This window comes from Lolium perenne, chromosome 6 (assembly GCF_019359855.2).
Source record: "Lolium perenne isolate Kyuss_39 chromosome 6, Kyuss_2.0, whole genome shotgun sequence".
Lineage (NCBI taxonomy): Eukaryota > Viridiplantae > Streptophyta > Magnoliopsida > Poales > Poaceae > Lolium > Lolium perenne.
The window spans coordinates 77368257-77387018 of record NC_067249.2 but is presented as its reverse complement, the minus strand read 5'-3'; the positions used below and the strand labels follow the sequence as shown (position 1 = coordinate 77387018).

General features: G+C 44.8%; 1 protein-coding gene across 1 annotated transcript; it reads right to left on the bottom strand.

The window, feature by feature from the left end:
* Positions 1-17380: 17380 nt before the first annotated feature.
* LOC127309607 (tetraspanin-2-like) lies at positions 17381-18449 on the bottom strand. The gene has a single exon (XM_051340393.2). The coding sequence runs from the start codon at positions 18411-18413 to the stop codon at positions 17598-17600; it is 816 nt and encodes a 271-aa protein (XP_051196353.1). The 5' UTR covers positions 18414-18449; the 3' UTR covers positions 17381-17597.
* Positions 18450-18762: the final 313 nt, after the last annotated feature.

The window sequence follows — 18762 nt, the reverse complement described above, 5'->3', positions numbered from 1 at the left end:
TGTAGCTCGCTCCATTGTACCAGAAAATGGAGTCTTAGTCATTTTTCCCATTAGACATGCTTCGCATCTGTCAAGTGACTCAAAGTCAAGTGACTCAAGAAGTCCATCGGAATGGAGTTTCTTCATGCGCTTCACTCCAATATGACCAAGACGACAGTGCCACATATAAGTAGAATTATCATTCATTTTCATTCGCTTAGCATTAATGTTATGAACATGTGTATCACTACTATCGAGATTTAACAAGAATAAACCATTCATCTCAGGTGCATGGCCATAAAAGACATTACTCATATAAATCGAACAACCATTATTCTCAGACTTAAACGAATAACCGTCTTGCATTAAACAAGATCCAGATATAATGTTCATGCTCAACGCAGGTACCAAATAACAATTATTAAGGTTTAAAACTAATCCCGAAGGTAGATGTAGAGGAGCGTGCCGTCAGAGATCACATCTACTTTGGATCCATTTCCAACGCATCGTCACCTCGTCTCTTGCCAGGCTTCGTCTATTCCGCAGTTCCTGTTTCGAGTTACAAATGTGAGCAACCGAACCAGTATCAAATACCCAGGCACTACTATGAGAACCAGTAAGATAGACATCAATAACATGTATATCAAATATACCTTTCTTTTTGACGTGGCCGCTCTTCAGATCGGCCAAGTATTTGGGGCAATTTCGCTTCCAGTGCCCCTTCCCCTGGCAGTAATAGTACACAGTCTCAGGTTTAGGACCAGCCTTAGGCTTCTCAGGATGCGGTGCAACTTTCTTGCCGCCCTTCTTGAAGTTACCCTTGTTAGGCTTGCCTTGCTTTTTGAAACTGGTGGTCTTGTTGACCATCAACACTTGGTTCTCCTTCTTAATCTCTACTTCAGCAGATTTCAGCATGGAAAAGATTTCAGGTAAATCTTTATTCATGTTCTGCATGTTGTAGTTCATCACGAAGTTCTTGTAACTTGGTGGCAGTGATTGAAGGACACGATGAATACCCAGCTGGTTAGGGATCATCATCCCCAAGTCATTGAGCTTCTTCGCATGCCCGGACATGACGAGCATGTGCTCACTAACGGAGCTGCCTTCTTCCATCATGCAGGTAAAGAACTGCTTCGAGGCCTCATAGCTCTCCACGGCCGCATGAGTCTCAAAGATAAGTTTGAGCTCACGCATCATCTCACAGGGGTCGTGGTGCTCAAAACGCTTTTGGAGCTCTGCCTCTAAGCTGCACAAGATGGCACACTGAACTTCGGAGTACCGAGTTGCCCGAGTCTCATAAACATTCTTTATGTCCTCGGACACTGCAGGAGGTGGTGGGGGACCTAGCGGTGCTTCGAGCACAAATTGCAGGTTTCCACCAGTGAGGAAAATCCTCACATGACGGAACCCGATCGGTGAAGTTGGTGCCATTGCCCTTAAGCTTTTCTTTCTCTAGGAACTGGTTAAAATTGATGGAGGGGGCGCCATGATCTACAACATATTTGCAAAGAGTTTAGACTAAGTTTATGATAAATTGAGTTCAATTTTAATTCTGAAATTAACTAGGTGAACTCCCACTTAAAACAACATCCCTCGCATTGTCTTAGTGATTACACGAACCAAATCCACTACACCAAGTCCGATCTTCACGAGAAAAGATGTAGCTTCAAAGGCGAACACTCAAAGTGTTCATCATATCATTCATATGATTCATCCTCTACCTTTCGGTATCCCGTGTTCCGAGACCATGTCTGTACATGCTAGGCTCGTCAAGGCAACCTTGGTATCCGCGTGTGCAAATCTGGCTTGCACCCGTTGTATGCACATGTAGTGTCTATCACACCCGATCATCACGAGATGCTTCGAAACGACAAGTCTTAGCAACGGTGCATACTAAGGATGAACACTTTATTATCTTGATATTTAGTGAGAGGGATCATCTTATAATGCTACCGTCGCGATCTAAGCAAAATAAGATGCATAAAAGGATTAACATCACATGCAATTCATAATGTGTGATATGATATGGCCTTTCTTCTTTGTGCTTTTGATCTCCATCTCCAAAGCACGGACATGATCTCCATCATCACCAGCATGGCGTCAAGGTCAGTGGCGCCGCTTCATGGTTGTCCATCACTTATAGCTACTATAACAACTACTTGAAATAAAGCTATTACATGATGAATAGACACGCAGGTCTTTAACAAAATTAAAGACAACCATTAGGCTCCTGCCGGTTGCCATAATACAATAATGAACGTCTCATACATCAAATATAATCATCATCACATCATGGCCATATCACATCACCAAACCCTGCAAAAACAAGTTAGACGCCTCTAATTTGGTTTGCATATTTTACGTGGTTTAGGGTTTTCGAGTAAGATCCAATCTACCTACGAACATGAACCACAACGGTGATACTAGTGTTGACAATAGAAGTGTAAATTACAATCTTTACTATGGTGGGAGAGACAGACACCCGCAAAGCCACTTATGCAATACAAGTTGCATGTCAAGCGTGGAGCAAGTCTCATGAGACGCGGTCATGTAAAGTTAGCCCGGGCCGCTTCATCCCACCATCCCGCAAGAAGCAAAGTACACAAACTAAAGCAACAAGAGCATCACCGCCCACAAAACCATTGTGTTCTACTCGTGCAACAGATCTATGCATAGACATGGCTCTGATACCACTGATGGGGTTCGTAGCATAGAAAACAAAAATTTTCCAACCGCAAAACGAATAAATCCAAGATCTAATCTATGGAACACCCAAGATCTAATCTACAAGATCTAAGCAACGAGATGGAGATAAGACTAACCCTCGAAGATTCCAAAGCCTACGAGATTAATCTCGTTGTTGGTGTAGACGATCGTCCCCGGTGCTGCAATCCGGCAGCACTTCCGTACTCGGTCGCGCGTACGGTGTCGATGAAGCTCCTTCCTCTCCCGTTCCAGCGGGCAGCGGAGGTGTGGTAGATCTCCTCCAAATTCCAGCAGCACGACGGCGTGGTGGTGGTAGTGGAGGAAGAATAACTGCAGGGCTTCGCCTAAGCCGGAGCAGCGTATGGTGGAGGGAGAGGTGGCCAGAGGAGGAGGCAATGGGGGGATGGTGTGGCCGGCCACCCCCTCCCCTCTTTATATAGGGGGCTGGCCGGCCAAGGTGGCCCCCTTTCCCATCTAGGGTTGGGGGGGGCGGCGGCCAAGGGGGGGAGAGGGGCTTTCCCCTCCCCCAAGTTGATCCCCCCCAGGGAAACCCTAGGGGGTTGGCCGGCCTGGGCCTTGGGGACCAAGTGCCCCTGGCCCATTAGGCCAGGAAGCATCCCCTCGGCCCACGGTGGGCCTCCTAGGTCGTGGGCCCCATGGTGGACCCTTCCGGAACCTTCTAGAACCTTCCAGTCAACACCGGAATAATCCCGAACATTTCCGAAAACCCAGAAATCAACTTCCCTTATATGAATCTTATTCTCCGGACTATTCCGGACCTCCTCGTGACATCCTGGATCACATCCGAGACTCCGAACAAACTTTGTCTCCATACCATATTCAAATCTACTTATGCGACATCGAACCTTAAGCGCGTCACCCTACGGTTCGCGAACTATGCAGACATGGTCGAGACTCCTCTCCGAGCAATAACCAATAGCGGGATCTGGAGATCCATAATGGCTCCCACATATTCAACGATGACTTAGTGATCGATTGAACCATTTACATACGATGCCAATTCCCTTTGTCTCGCGATATTTTACTTGTCCGAGGTTTGATCATCGGTATCTCCATACCTTGTTCAACCTCGCTACCGACAAGTACTCTTTACTAAATGCCGTGGTATGTGATCTCTTATGAACTATTCATATGCTTGCAAGCTAATCAGATGACATTCCACCGAGAGGGCCCAGAGTATATCTATCCGTCATCAGGATGGACAAATCCCACTGTTGATCCATATGCCTCAACTCACACTTTCCAAATACTTAATCCCACCTTTATTGTCACCCATTTACGCAATGACGTTTGATGTAATCAAAGTACCCTTTCGGTGTAAGTAATTTACATGATCTCATGGTCGAAGGATTAAGACAACTATGTATTGAAAGCTTGTAGCAAATGAACTTGATGACCTGATCTTATGCTACACTCATTTGGGTGTGTGTCCATTATATCATTCAACTAATGACACAACCTTGTTATTAATAACATCCAACGTTCATGATCACGAAACCATGATCATCTATTAATCAACAAGCTAGTTATACAAGAGGCTTACTAGGGACTCCTTGTTGTTTACATAACACACATGTATCAATGTTTCGGTTAATACAATTATAGCATGGTATATAAACATTTATCATAAACACAAAGATATTATAATAACCACTTTATTATTGCCTCTTGGGCATATCTCCAACACACGGCAGCGCCACCGCGTCTAGAACGCTGGCGAACAGCGAAACGCCGCAGATCCATGCGACAATGCGTGCAGACGAATTGGGGGCGAGCGGAGGAGGCGACGAGGGCCGGATCGATGCGGACCATCTGGTTCGCCGTCGAGAGGCGGTCATTCTGCAACTAACCGTGTCGCCGGAGTTGGCCGGAGACAGCCGGATTAATTCGGCGACGGCGGCGGCGACGCGAGTCGCCAGAGCGTCGAGGAGAGAGTAGGGTTAGGAGAGAGGAGCATCTACGGGCGACTGGGTCGGTTGGACCGAGCCCAGTGGGCTAGTCCAACCTAACCAGCTCGGGCCACCTGACAGGTGGGACCCGAGGGTATTTTGGTCATTTCCAAAATAACCCTTTAACCAGTATTTTCCAGAATTTTACAAAATAAATATGACTCTAAAAAATACATAAAAATATGTAAACCACTCAGAATAAAATTCTCTACCATAATAAAATATGAGATATAATTTTGAGACAATTAAACTTGGACCATAATTAAGGCAAAGAATAAATAAATAATCATTAAAAATAACACACACTATTTTTAATGATAAAATTAGTCCATAAATTAATTTGGACTCTAAAAACACCTTGACAATATTTCAAGGTAGTATTTTGCCATAAACAGAGTATCCCTAAATTATTCTTAGTAACCACTTCCGACATGAAATAATAAAGCACCGGGAAGGGGGAACCAAACCATAAAATCCGAAAGCATGCATAATTGCTTCTTTAACCATTGCCCTTATCGGACAATGATGCTTCTTTCAGAGACAGAGGATTAGGGTCAATCCAAAGCATCCAACTGCATTACATCGCAGTTGCTAGGCAAGTTCATCCCTTGCTCATGTCATTTGAGTATTTTTACCAAATTACTTGCAAAGTACTATACTTATCACGCTTGCATAAAAATCAAAGATACTATTTTCATAACTATGAATATGACTATGTGGTTGGCAATGGAACCATGGAATGTGTTGATATGGTGGAGGTTCCATTGCAAGGGTTTATATCCATCTAGGATTAAACAACAAATGTTGTCCAGTGATTCTTGTGCCGTAAAACTCGTGTTAACCATAAGATCTGGAATGGGACGGAGTAGTCAATTGTATTTCCACCTCTCGTACATCAACGGATGCGCTTACCGTAGCAGTTGTATCTTGCGAGAACAACCGGTGGGTGGGGATCCCCCTCTAATTCCCCACGGTAATGCGTTCTATGATGGGTTGCATCTACCGGCGAAGGAGTTTATGGTAGTTAGCCCAGAACTGTTGTCGCGGTCGGGGGCCATCCTTAATTGGTATAAGTACACCGGCGAGGACCCAGGGTCGGGGATTGCAACAAAGGGTGGGTGTGCGAGGTAGCGGAGGAATATGAACGGCTATGACCTTATACCGGGCCTCACACCATTGGAAGTGTGGACGGGAAAGCTGCCCGGTTGGCACCAAGGTTAAGATCTCTTGTGGGTAAAGCAACACACCTCTGCAGAGTGTAATGAATCGTGACCAGTCACTCCATGTTCCGGGTTTTGGAACTGCGAACGCTGCCGGAAAGGAACTCCATGAAGTTCTAGTAAACCGGTGAAGGCTGACGGACATAGTTCTTATTAATAAAAGCAACCTTTTGAAGAAATGGTTATCAAAACCTGCATTGGTATCAGACTTTCTGGTCTGGTATCGTAGATAGTGCATTAAACACCTCTTTCCTAATATGAACTTGTTGAGTATGCTCGTACTCATACCACTCTTAAATCCCCTGCTTAGATTGCCTGAATCGACTTGAGGAGGACACCGACAACCAAGAAGGAGCAGAAGACATCTGCTATGAAGAGCTAGATCTCTCCGGAGGTGTAGAAGGTGTAGACTACCTCATAGTCTACGGAACTGGGGACGGTTCCGGAGGAGAACAAGTCTAGAACCGCGGAGTAGTAGTAGTAACCGAGCAGTGCGAACACTCTAGTATATCGCTGCTCGCGTAGAATAAATGTATGACCTGCTAAGACTTTTATATTGTAAGCTAAGTCAGGTTCATCCGGAACCCAGGAGTATTCCTCTCTGGACCCAGGAGGAACTCCGTGATGATGTATATATATATGGTTTGTAATAATAAATGAATGAGTTATGGACCAGCTATGTTCTGTTGTACTACTCTGAGGGATGTAATATTTGCGGATTGGTACTTCGTGAATGTTATATCAACGACTGGCATACTACAACATGCAGTGGTATGCAGGGTCACCACACGGCCTCCCGCTCCAGCGCCGACTCCTCCGCCGCGGCCACCTGCTCCTGCACCAGCTCCACTCGCGCTGACAACACCAGCGCCGCCAACGCCCTCCGCTATGGCCCCTTGGCCACCGCAGCATGACCCGTGCACAGGTCTCATTCAGGCCTGGCCGATGTCCTGGTCGGCCCCCTCTCCGTACGGCGCCCCACCGGCTTACACCGGGCACTGGAGTCCTGGCCTCCGCCCCTCCATCGGCGCACCCGAGCATGCTTCACCGACTTACACTCGCACCTCGTCCTCCGCAGCAGGTCTACACCGCCCAGGCTTCACCGACTTACATGTTGTCGCCACAGCAATACATGGCTCCGCCGACGTCGCTGCCCCACATGTACCACGCTCCTCCGGCTCTTCAGTACATGCATGTGTCTCCTGCTCCATCAACCGCTCCACCAAGTTGGGACCAAGCCGCCTTCCTTGCTGCCATGAACAATTTCACACTCAACAACGATGAAGGTACGGATTGGATTTTTGATTCTAGTGCTTCCTCGCATAAGTCTTCAAAAATGGATTTTCTGTCAGCTTGTTCCTCATCTCCCTTTTCTACCATCACCATTGGCGATGGATCATCTATTCCAGTCTCATGCATCGGTCACTCTTATATCATTAATCCACACACAAATTTTAAAAATCTACCACATTTTATTCTTTGAAATATTTTAGTTGCTCCATCATTAATTAAAAATCTAATTTCTGTTAGTCAATTCACCATTGACAATAATGTTTCCATAGAATTTGATCCCTTTGGTTTATTTGTGAAGGATCTGACAACGGGGGCGGTCCTCGCTCGTTACAATAGTTCGGGCGATCTCTATCCTCTGCATGGCGCACCCACCTCCACACCTCAAACCATGATTGCCTCCGTCAACCTATGACATCTTCGTCTCGGTCACCCCAATAAAACTACCATGTCATCCATGCTGCAAGAGTTTAGCATCCCTAGTTCTAGTTCTTATCATGATCCCTCTATTTGTAATGTCTGTCAATGCGGCAAACATATTAGATTACCTTTTGGCACATCAACTACATCTAGTACTTTTCCATTTGAGTTATTACATTGTGATTAATAGACCTCTCCCGTCCCAAGTGTTTCAGGGTTCAAATATTATCTTGTTAGTTTAGATGATTACTCTCACTATGTTTGGACATTTCCTCTTCGTGCCAAATCTGATGTTCACAAACTTTTCATTAACTAGATGATTCTCCGCGCGTTGCGGCGGGTTGTTTGGTGAAATAATTTTGAAGCAATGTGTCAACTCTATTGTAATTTGCCTTACTTATATATATACATTCCCAGGTACTTATAAAAGGTTTATTTTAAGATGAGAAGGTAGAGCAAGGAATGTAATGTAATGATTTCCTCAAGTTACTACAGAGACAACTGATATGAAGTAGCCAAATTTCATATGATGGGAAGTCAAAATATTAAAAAACATTTATTAGAAGTGAGGAAAAATACATGTCATAATACGGGTGCAATATGTTATAAAATATTTAGTAGTTAAACTTTCTATGAAGCACTCCAAAACGAACTCATCCTTGGCAATGGTACGCCAAAATGCTTGTGAGTCCTTTCCTTTTGAAGATTAAAATGAACTCATCCTTGGCAATGGTACGCCATTGTATTCAATTTTTGTTGTTTTATTGCACAAATTTAATAAGGGAAGAACCTAATGTTTACATTCTGGTAGTATAGTTCACCTTCTCGCAACACCTGCAAGGCTGTAATACGGAACAATGAAAAGAGCACTGAAAACTATCTTCATTACGGAGATTAAATGAACAACTAATAGTAGTATTACACCATAGTAGATTATCAACAAAAAGAAAAGATTTCAATAGATAATTACCCACCTCTTGTGAAATGATAATTTAGTTTACTACTTTACTGCATCTGAAAATAGCTTAACACTGTAATATCCAAGTGTCCAACATGTAATGCTAAGATGAGCTCACATGTTCATATTTCCAAGAATCCATATATTCAGGTTCAGCAGACCCCGAGCATCGCTGCCAGGAATTTTATCTGGTAGAATTGTAAGCTTTGGTAAAGAAATTATTAATTTCAGTGCTTACAATATACTGGTGCAGAAACGATCCTATTGAAAAATATAATATGAACATAGAAAGGTAAATTAATAAGACATGCATAGAGTACAACATTATATGACCTATCACGCTTGATCCGGTTGTGCAAACTTGTGACAAATGAATAGGTACTTACGATGGGACTGCATTGCAGAAAGAGTATGAGATGAACCAAAATTAAAAAAGTTACTCATAATTGGAGTAATATTTGACATAACACACTGTCTATCCAAAAGTATGTGCCAACTTGTTGTCACTAAGCACGATGGATTTTAGGTACCAACTGAGCATATATGGTCCAACAGTATAGCTCGTATGCTTAATTCAAAGGTACTTCTTGGTCGATGACCTATCGATCTTTAGCTTGCCTCCACTCGCTTGCCTCATCATACTATGAGGTTTAACCGTTTGAAAATCCATACAACATTCAGATGTTGTTAACCTTACCTATTGGACTATACTGGAACGTGAAGTTCGATGGATCAATGAGCACATCTTTCATGCCGCAGAGCACATCAATAGATGTATCCCATTGATTTATCTTATGCTCAATAATATCGTACAAAAATAGATCTGAGAAATTTTACAATGGCGCATACCTCCATAGAAAGAATGCAGGATAGGAGGACCATGTACCAAGCACGACAAATAGATGAAAGGGCGCACAGGGGAAGTGATATACGTCTCGCGCGGCAGCAGCAAACACATCTGCACATGTTGTCGTGGTGGTGTAGCTCCAATGTAAACAGCGAGTGTCTCCCGTCATACGTATGGCGATAGCGAGCTTACTTGGAGGAGATCAGGTAGGTTGTAGTGTGATGGGAGGAATGGACGGGTGGGCAAGACGCGGATTATGGGAAGAGAGAAGGGTCTTATATACACATGCCAAAGAAAGGATGATCCATCAATTTCTGCTACAAATTAGTAGTGGTGAAGATGAAGAGGAAAGGAGCCGCATTAGACCAACACAGAGGGAATTAGTCGATGCGAGAGTAAATAAAAAGACCAAGAGCCGGATAGCAGCGTCTGAAACAAATGATCGCTACTGATGGAATGCAGAATGGAGTGGGACATGAGAGGACGCTACAGTAAATACCATTATTACAGGAAACGCAGAATGGAGTAGCTAGTGTGGGATGGAAATAATTAGCTAGTGCGGAGAAATAACCATGCATGCATGCTAAATTGAATTGCCCGGTGGGTTTAGCTGATCAAGCAGCTTAGTTGATGATGGGTTGCCGGGAAGAGAAAGGGATTTTTTTTCTGCTGATTTGGCTTAAGAACGCAACGTGGAAAATGGAATCAGATGGTAGAAAAAAGCTGAGGTGGTGGGACCACTGATGTGTCATAGCTGCATGTTTAGGGAAATAGGATAGTGGGGATGAACTTCTTAGTTATATAGGATTTTAGGCAATATGTTCTAACTCACTTTGGTCTCCCAATTCGTTTCATCCAATGTGACAATGGAAAATAATTTGATAATAACCAAAATCGAAATTTCTTTCTCTCCCAAGGCATCCTCTTTCGTTTTTCCTGTCCATACACATCTCCTCAAAACGGCAAGGCTGAACGTTCTCTTCGTTCTATCAACGACATCTTACGTACCCACCTAATCTAATCATCTCTTCCACCGTGTTTTTGGGCAGAGGCTCTACGTACAACCACATAACTTTTAAACATACGACCAACTAAAACATGCCCTCTTTATTCTCCCTTTCAATCTCTCTTTCTATCTCACCCCGATTATTCTGATTTTCGTTTTTTTGGCTATCTATGTTTTCCTAACACCTCCTCTACTACCGCCCATAAACTCGCTCCAACATCTTTGCCATGCATATACTTAGGTCCATCCGATGATCACAAAGGATCACGATGTTATGATCCTTCCTCTGGTCGTGTTCTTATATCTCGTCATGTCACCTTTGATGAAAATACTTTTCCCTTTTCAGTCGTTCAGTCCCCCCGATCCCTAACTCTATTTCACCGTCACCGACTCCCATAGCGCGTCATCTTTTAGTGCCTACCGAAACTCCCTCCGTGGCAGCTGAGCCCCCTACCGCGGCAGCACCACCTCTTGCCGAGAGCCCGCGGCAGCCTGCCGTGAGCCCGCGTCACCTTCTCCCGCCATGGCAGACTCTCCTGTTAGCACATCCTCTAGCTTAGTCTCTCCCGCGTCCACTACACCTTCTTCTTCAGCAACTACTCCACTTCCTACTAATGTCGTTCCCATACCTATCCCTACCAATGATCATGTCATGTGTACTCGTGGTAAAAAGGGTTTTCATATTCCCCGACGTTTTCTCAATCTCTCAGCTACTCCATCAATCTCACCTATCCCAAGCTCCTAAAACGTGCTCTTCTTGATCCATTGTGGGACTCGGCCATGAAAGATGAATTCGATGCTCTTATTCAAAATAATACATGGACTCTTGTTCCTAAACCATCCGGTGCCAACATTGTCTCGAGAAAGTGGGTGTTTCGTCATAAGTATAACTCCGATGGTTCTTTGGCTCACTACAAGGCTCGTTGGGTTTGCAGAGGTTTTTCTCAACAACAAGGAATTGATTTTGATGAAACCTTCTCCCCTGTTGTCAAGCCAAGCACTATTCGCATCATCCTCAGTCTTGCAGTTTCTTCATCCTGGCCTATTCACCAACTTGATGTTAAAAATGCCTTTCTTAATGGTACTCTCAATGAAACTGTTTATTGTCAACAACCATCTAGATTTGAAGATCCCTCTAATCCAAATATTTTATGTCTTCTCAAGAAATCCCTCTATGGTCTTAAACAAGATCCTCGTGCCTGGTTTCAATGATTTGCTACATTTATTCAAACTATTGGTTTTATCCCTTCTAAATCTGACACATCTCTCTTTATTTTCCAATCTTCCTCTCACACAGAATATCTTCTTTTATACGTAGATGATATTGTTCTTACAGCTTCATCTGATTCTCTTCTTAAACATATCATCACTCTTCTTAACAAAGAATTTTCTATGACTGATTTAGGATCACTCCATCAGTTTCTTGGTGTCACCGCCACTAGAACACCTTCTACCATTTTTGTTTCTCAACGACAATATATTATTGATCTCTTAAACCGAGCTGGCATGATTGACTACCAACCATGTCGTACACCGGATGATGTTGGCACCAAACTCTCGGCTGACGGTGATCATGTTCCAGATCCAACCTTATATCGTAGCCTCACTGACGCTTTACAATATGCTACTCTTATCCGACCCGACATCTCTTATTCTGTTCAGCAAGCATGACTCTATATGCATGATCCTCATTTACCTCATCTCTCTCATGTCAAAAAGATTCTTCGCTACTTAAAAGGAACTCTTGATCATGGCCTATTACTTAACTCATCTTCCCCAACAAGCTTGACAGTTTATTCTGATGCAGACTGGGCAGGCTGTCCAGACACTCGACGATCGACATCCGGCTTTTGTGTTTATTTGGGTGATAATCTTGTTTCTTGGTCATCGAAAAGTCAGGTTACGGTATCCCGGTCTTCGGCTGAAGCGGAATACGGGGCGGTTGCGCATGCTGTTACTGAAGCAGTTTGGATACGCCAACTACTTGTGGAACTCCAGCGCCCCGTCGAGCACGCCACTATTGTCTACTGCGACAACATATCAGCCGTCTATATGACCTCTAATCATGTGCAGCATCGCCGTACCAAGCACATCGAGATCGACATTCATTTTGTTCGGGAAAATGTTGCTCTTGGAGAAGTTCGTGTTCTGCATGTTTCAACAAGTGTACAATTTGCAGATATTTTTACCAAATGACTCCATCCTACGTCCTTCATCGACATACGCTCCAGTCTCAACATTGTGGCGTCTGATGTTGACACTGCGGGGGTATTAGAGTTTGTTTTGTGTTGTGTTAGGACTCTAGCTTAAGTCGGTTTGAGTCTAACTCTAGGCCGGCCGACCCCCTCATCTCTTCTATATAAACATTGTAATATTGTAAATCAATATAAGTTATTATTCTTCTAAACTATCAGCTCTAAAGGTGGCGGGGGTTTATGGAACCAGGTGACGCTCCACTAGCCACACCGCTCGACGACGCCTATCGGCTTGTCAGCGTGTTAAGTGTGTGCGCGTGTGGGGGAGACTCAGATGGTTTGGACGGTAATATGGTATGGTATGGGCATGGCTGCTTTGCATTCACATCATCACATGCCACGTCGATCCACTGGCTAGGAAAGGAAGAAAGAGATTAAAATAAGTGTGTAGAAAAAGACATGAAATTTAAGAAACAAAAGAGAATCGCAGAAAGACTAGCAATACTGGTAGTATATGTGTACCATTAGGTCGACAAGTATGGCGTGTTGCCTATTATAATGACTGCACCACGAATGACAGCCTGATCAATCAAGTCGATCAGTGAAGAAAGGCAAGAACACGGGCGCGCTTTGGTTCTTTTCAACTGGCCGCACCATACTCGGTGCACGGACATGGGCGACGTCGTCTTTACAGTTCGCGTCGGTCGTGTATGTGTCCAAAATCGGACAAGTGATATATTGGCGTGTCATTTTGCGGGACATGCTAAGATTAGCTCCGTAGTAAGTAGTACATATTAAAGTGAAGAGCAAAAACGACACAAAGGTATAGCCGACATGATGGATGGACCTTCTGTACACTTCAGAACGCGCAAGGTTTCCCTGGATTTTCTCGGCAAACAAAATTTCTCTAGAATAGCGTGAGGTCAAACACTCATGCATCCATTAGAAACAACACGTACACATCGTGCAAAATTCTTGAGGGCATGACAAAAACATTATTTAAAGTTTAGAATATATATATTTTAGAACGATGAGATTTAGAGCACGGCGATCTCCATCCTGAAGCTGAAGTCTTTTGGAGGGCCAGTACGTTGGCCGGTGGCGATGCTTGTGGTCTTTCGCGTGCGGGGGTCGTGTCTAGTTCTGGTCCTTGGTATGATGCCCCTAGTGCTCATGCGCGCTCTAGAGAGAGCTGCTCCGTTTGCCGACCGGTCCGGCGCCCTACAATCTAGGGCGAGAAGGTTGGGACCTTTTTTCGGAGGTGGAGGCGGATGGCATTCTGGCTGCGATGCGCTAGGACTTGACGGTGGCAGGATTCCCGGTGGCGAGCTTCACGATGTTGCTTCTCCTCCGCTCTGGTTCTTCCTTGAGATGATAGTATGTGTTTGTAAGCTGTTTTTCAGCATCCTGTAACAATTGCCGGCAACGGTCTTATTAATTTAAGGCAAGACTACGGCCTAATCTTTCAAAAGATTTAGAGCACGGCCAAATGTAAAGGAAATGGGACCATTTTCGATATTCAGACAAAATCTTCCCAAAAGAGGGGGTGATTGGGTTTCAGAATATTGAGCGAACGAGTTTCTAGCTATTGGATTTTGGAAGTGACGGTGGATGAAATTTGTGATGATCTCATGTTTTTTTTGAAAGGAATACGGTAGGGAAAGCCCCTACAGTGATTTTATTTTTAAATAATAAGAACCCAAATTCGCATCCCTGAGGACTTGAACCTGGATGGCTGGGTTGTACATCCACTTCCCTAACCAAGTGATGTAGGCTCACTTCGATGATCTCATGTTGCCACAGCCCACATGGCAACTTGTGGCTTGTCCACTGCACTCAGTAATAGTGTCCAAAGAAAAAGAATTAGGAATAGATTCAACCAAATAAATTATTCCAACAACAAAAGAACAAAATAATAAGGGGATGGGCCAATATTTAGTCCACATTACAGCCCGCTTCATCATTAATTCATTATCAACTTGTAACTTTACCTTCCTCATAGCCCATTTCGACCCATTTCTAGAGCCCGGATTCTCCACCATCCATTCGAGCGCATTATGTGCACATTTTCTAAAATGAAATTAAAACACATGTGTTTATGGCGGTGCGGACCGATACGACAAGTCCTACTCTAAATGCGAGCATGTTCTTCCTCTCTCTATTATACCCTACTTGTGTTTCTCACCGTCTCCTTGGCCGATGCGTCCTGGCGGTGGCATCTCCTGCCCGTTGTGCACAACATCAAATGGGTCTTACTCGTTCACTCCTCAAGTTTCTAGTGAGTCCCTGGCATTTCTGCTCCCTACCCTACACTCACCTTTCCACTGATTGTTCCCTACCTTCCACACTGTTAGAATCAATTGTTCATTTTTTTGTGGCTCAATGCAACTATCCACTCTACCAAATGAAGTCGTGGACAAACGGAAAGTAGTATCATAAACTAATTATATTTAATGATTTGTAGAATCTCAATACAAAAATGTGTACAAGATTTGTTTGGCATTAATTTTTCTAGTTCTACGTGATATGATACGGTATCTACCTATGATACCACTATCATCTATTTCATCACTAACTGATATGACACATGACCATTTTGCATGCATGCAGTGCATGATGCCAGCTATGATACTCTCATTGTGGGTAGTCTTAGGTGCTTTACCAAATGTTGACAGCTGGTAATTCGTTAATATGTCCATTCATAATGTACATAAAATTGCTATGAAACATTATTCTTATGTTAAAGTTAATATCTGATCTTTGTTATACGGAAGTTGTTCATTTCATTTCTAATTGCAGGTTGATTACGGAGGTTCCCAGGTCGGAGGTTCCAACATAAAAAAAAAATTAGGGTTTTAACGTGAAGACATGAGAGTTTGGTACCAAGATCATAGTGCCTTTGAAGTGACTAAGGAAATCATATTCTTTTGTATATGGCTGGACATGGTGGGGATTAACTTTTGAAGTTGTATTGTCCACCAACAAATCTTTACTATTAAATCTGAATCCGTTGGTACGTACGTTGCTCGCCTCTCGAGTCAGCCACCTCTTCGTCGTCTACATCTTGGACTCCTGGTCGTCGTTCACTCTTGGGCTGAATTTCTGAACCGAGCCCATCACAGAAATCCAACCAAACCAGGCACACGGATGAAAGGCGTACGTGAAAAAAAAAGAGTTTCAATAGGAGTCCTCTTGATTGGATTTTGGCTGCTCAGTCTTCTATATACTACGTGTTTGGACCTCCTAATCAGCTATAGAATTTAGAGAGTCTCCAACTCTTCTCTGCTGCGGTGACATCGGTGGCGGTAAGAAGATATCAGCCGATCAGCGACGATACAGCCGATCAAGGCTGCATCCCGCCGCCAGTACGTCCACTTCTGGCTCGAGATTGGCGGCGTCTAAGTACCAGAAAGTGGCGGAGAAAGACCGAGCCACGGCGGCACGATTCCAGGCTGGTGCCGACGGGTTTCTTGTTCTAGGTCCACGATCCTGTAAAAGGAACACGCAAACGAGCAACTAATAGATGAGCATGCTACAAAACAAGAAAACATCGGTTGCTAATCCACAACGAATTAGTGTTTCAATGGCACAACGCCGGCCGGTCGCTGCTTCAATGGCACAACGCCGGTCGCTGCTGCTTCGTATCATCATGAACTCTGGTCTTATGCAAGGAAACTGATAGATAAGAGAACACATCAAAGTATATCTAGAGATCTTGGGAAGCGGCTGCGTGAAGACGTTCACCTTGCGGCTCCAGCCGAACCCTTGGAGCTTTATTTTTTGACGGAAGGTAGCAGAGCAGCTTCAATTAATTAAGAGACACCACTTTAACTTGGCGTCCACAAGTCTACGAGCCACACGAGCTTGGAGGAAAATTAAGGAAGTATTAAAAAGTAATCGATGGCGGTGGTACCTATAGAAAACCTAAGATAGGTTCGTATGTCAAAAAAGCCAGGATCGAGCGGCCTTTGTATATAATTGCTACATCAAAAACACAGTCCGTGTTCCTTCCCCCGTCGAACCTTTACTCCCGTAAAAATTTGAGGCGGGGCGGGGGACGAGGACAACGGGATTGGGCGCACGGCTACCCTACGCCGGTGAAAAGTCCCTAGCAAGCCCTCCCCATCTTGACCTTCTTGGCGGGGGGACAACCACGACCCCGTTTGCCGCTACTCCTAGAGAGCACTGGAAGGGCAACGATGTTGATGTGCGGCATGTCCTACATGGACATGATAAGGCGGAGCAAGCTCGGTAGGTGCCCGAGTATGTACGAGACGGCAACCCCAATGTGCATGGTGGAGTCTATCTGCTTGGACGGCATGTGTCGGTAGTGATCGACGACCATTACATGTTGTCATGCATCAAACTGCTCAATTGCTTGGTGTTCTCGGTGCTGACAGTTTTCTTTGCAATCATCATCCAATCTCAAACATAAGACTATGTGATTTTGTTAAAAATTACGGTAATATTTTCAAAAAATTATATGTTCAATTAGTTCTATAGTGTTATTATTATGGTCCGTAGCGAAGCACGGGAAATTTGCTAGTAAACATATATATGATATGATAACGTGATCGATGAATACATGACATGGTATTTTGGCTCATTTGTCTAGACAACCTATTATAAAAAAACGTATTTTACATGTAATTTAAAATGAAAAAAATCCAGAAAAAATCTGAGGTGTACATCGGGATATTCTATTTCCGTACATAAATTTTATTAAAAACTATATTTTGTGGCTTGTGTAAAAAACACGTAAAATGCCTTGTGAAAAAATATTTTAGAGCACTGAAAACTGTCCGTTTTACACAGGCCATAAAAATGTCCTTTTTACGCAGAACTTTGTGTTTCAACATAGAATTTGGATTTTTTTTAACAATTCTAAAACATTTTGAAAAGTATCCAATGGACACGCGCTACAATCATAGGACAAACATATTACATCTGCATATCGGCAACAATGTATGTACTTTCTCGTGACCGGTACGATACGGTAGAATGTATCACCACTTGTAGTAGCGGCCGAAGATGGGCTTGCCGCTAACGTTCCTATAAGCGGTCCAAGCGACGACGTAGAGGATGGAGAGCGCGGCCGTGACGACGATGAGGGTGACGTAGACCTTGTGCCACTGGCTACGCAGCGTCGCCAGGAGGCCCGCGCGGCACGAGTCGCACTGGTAGCACAACTGCGCCGGGTCGTTGCTCCAGAGCCCGCAGTCCTGGACGGGGGCGCTGGTCGGGTTCGTCCACACCGTCGGGCTCACGTAGCCGAACCCGCATTCCGGCGGCGGCTTACAGCAACCGGACTGGAGCGGCGAGAGACTGGACTGGTAAAACTGGTCGGCGGTGACGAAGCCGGCCTGGCGCGCGAGCTTCTTGCAGGTGTCGGAGTCGGCGAGGCAGGACATGATCCCCTCCCAGCGCGCGGGGTCGTCGGAGACGTACCCGCGCAGCCAGGTTGAGAAGCCGTCGAGGCGGTACTCGTGGTAGCCGCGGCCGAGCACCTTGTATTCCCCGGAGGCGTGGGTTACGACGGAGGCGAAGACGAGAAGCGCGATGAGGACGGCGATGAGCGCCGCCATGAAGAGGAGGTAGCAGCGGAGGAGGAAGCGCTTGTTCCAGTAGGCGCCGACGAACCCCGCCAGCGCCACCACGAGGGCCACGACGCCCAGGATGACCACGCGCCAGCGCTCCAGCCGCGCGCACTCCCCCGCCTGCGCCGACGCGAACCAGATGCCCGCCGCGATGATGATGGCCGTGCAGAGCAGCGCCAGAAGCGCCACCCACGCCAGGACTTTGTTGACCTTGCTCATCACCATGGCTCCAGCCTCCGGGCTCTAGCTGCGTTGTCTCTGCTGCTCTCGCTCTGAATCTCAATGGCCGTACTTGTAGGATACTTTTATATACTGTGTTTTCTTGTCGCGGAGCTGGGTGTCTGTCTGGCTACTGCCTTCTTTCGTGGGTGGGGGTATGGTCGATGACTCGACATAGAATGGCTTTGCTTAACTGCTTGGTTTTTCGTAAGTGCTTTCACATCGCACGTCGATCCGACTAGCTACAAAAGGAAAAAAGAAGATACGATTTAAGCAATTTGTGAGAAAGAAAAGACCCAAAAGAGGATGAGATTTAAAATTTAAGAACTCAGTACCGGTAGTATATTCATCCAGT

Bases quoted from the DNA above. Each gene is read 5' to 3' on its own strand.
- LOC127309607 (XM_051340393.2), bottom strand. From the start codon at position 18,413: ATGGTGATGAGCAAGGTCAACAAAGTCCTGGCGTGGGTGGCGCTTCTG.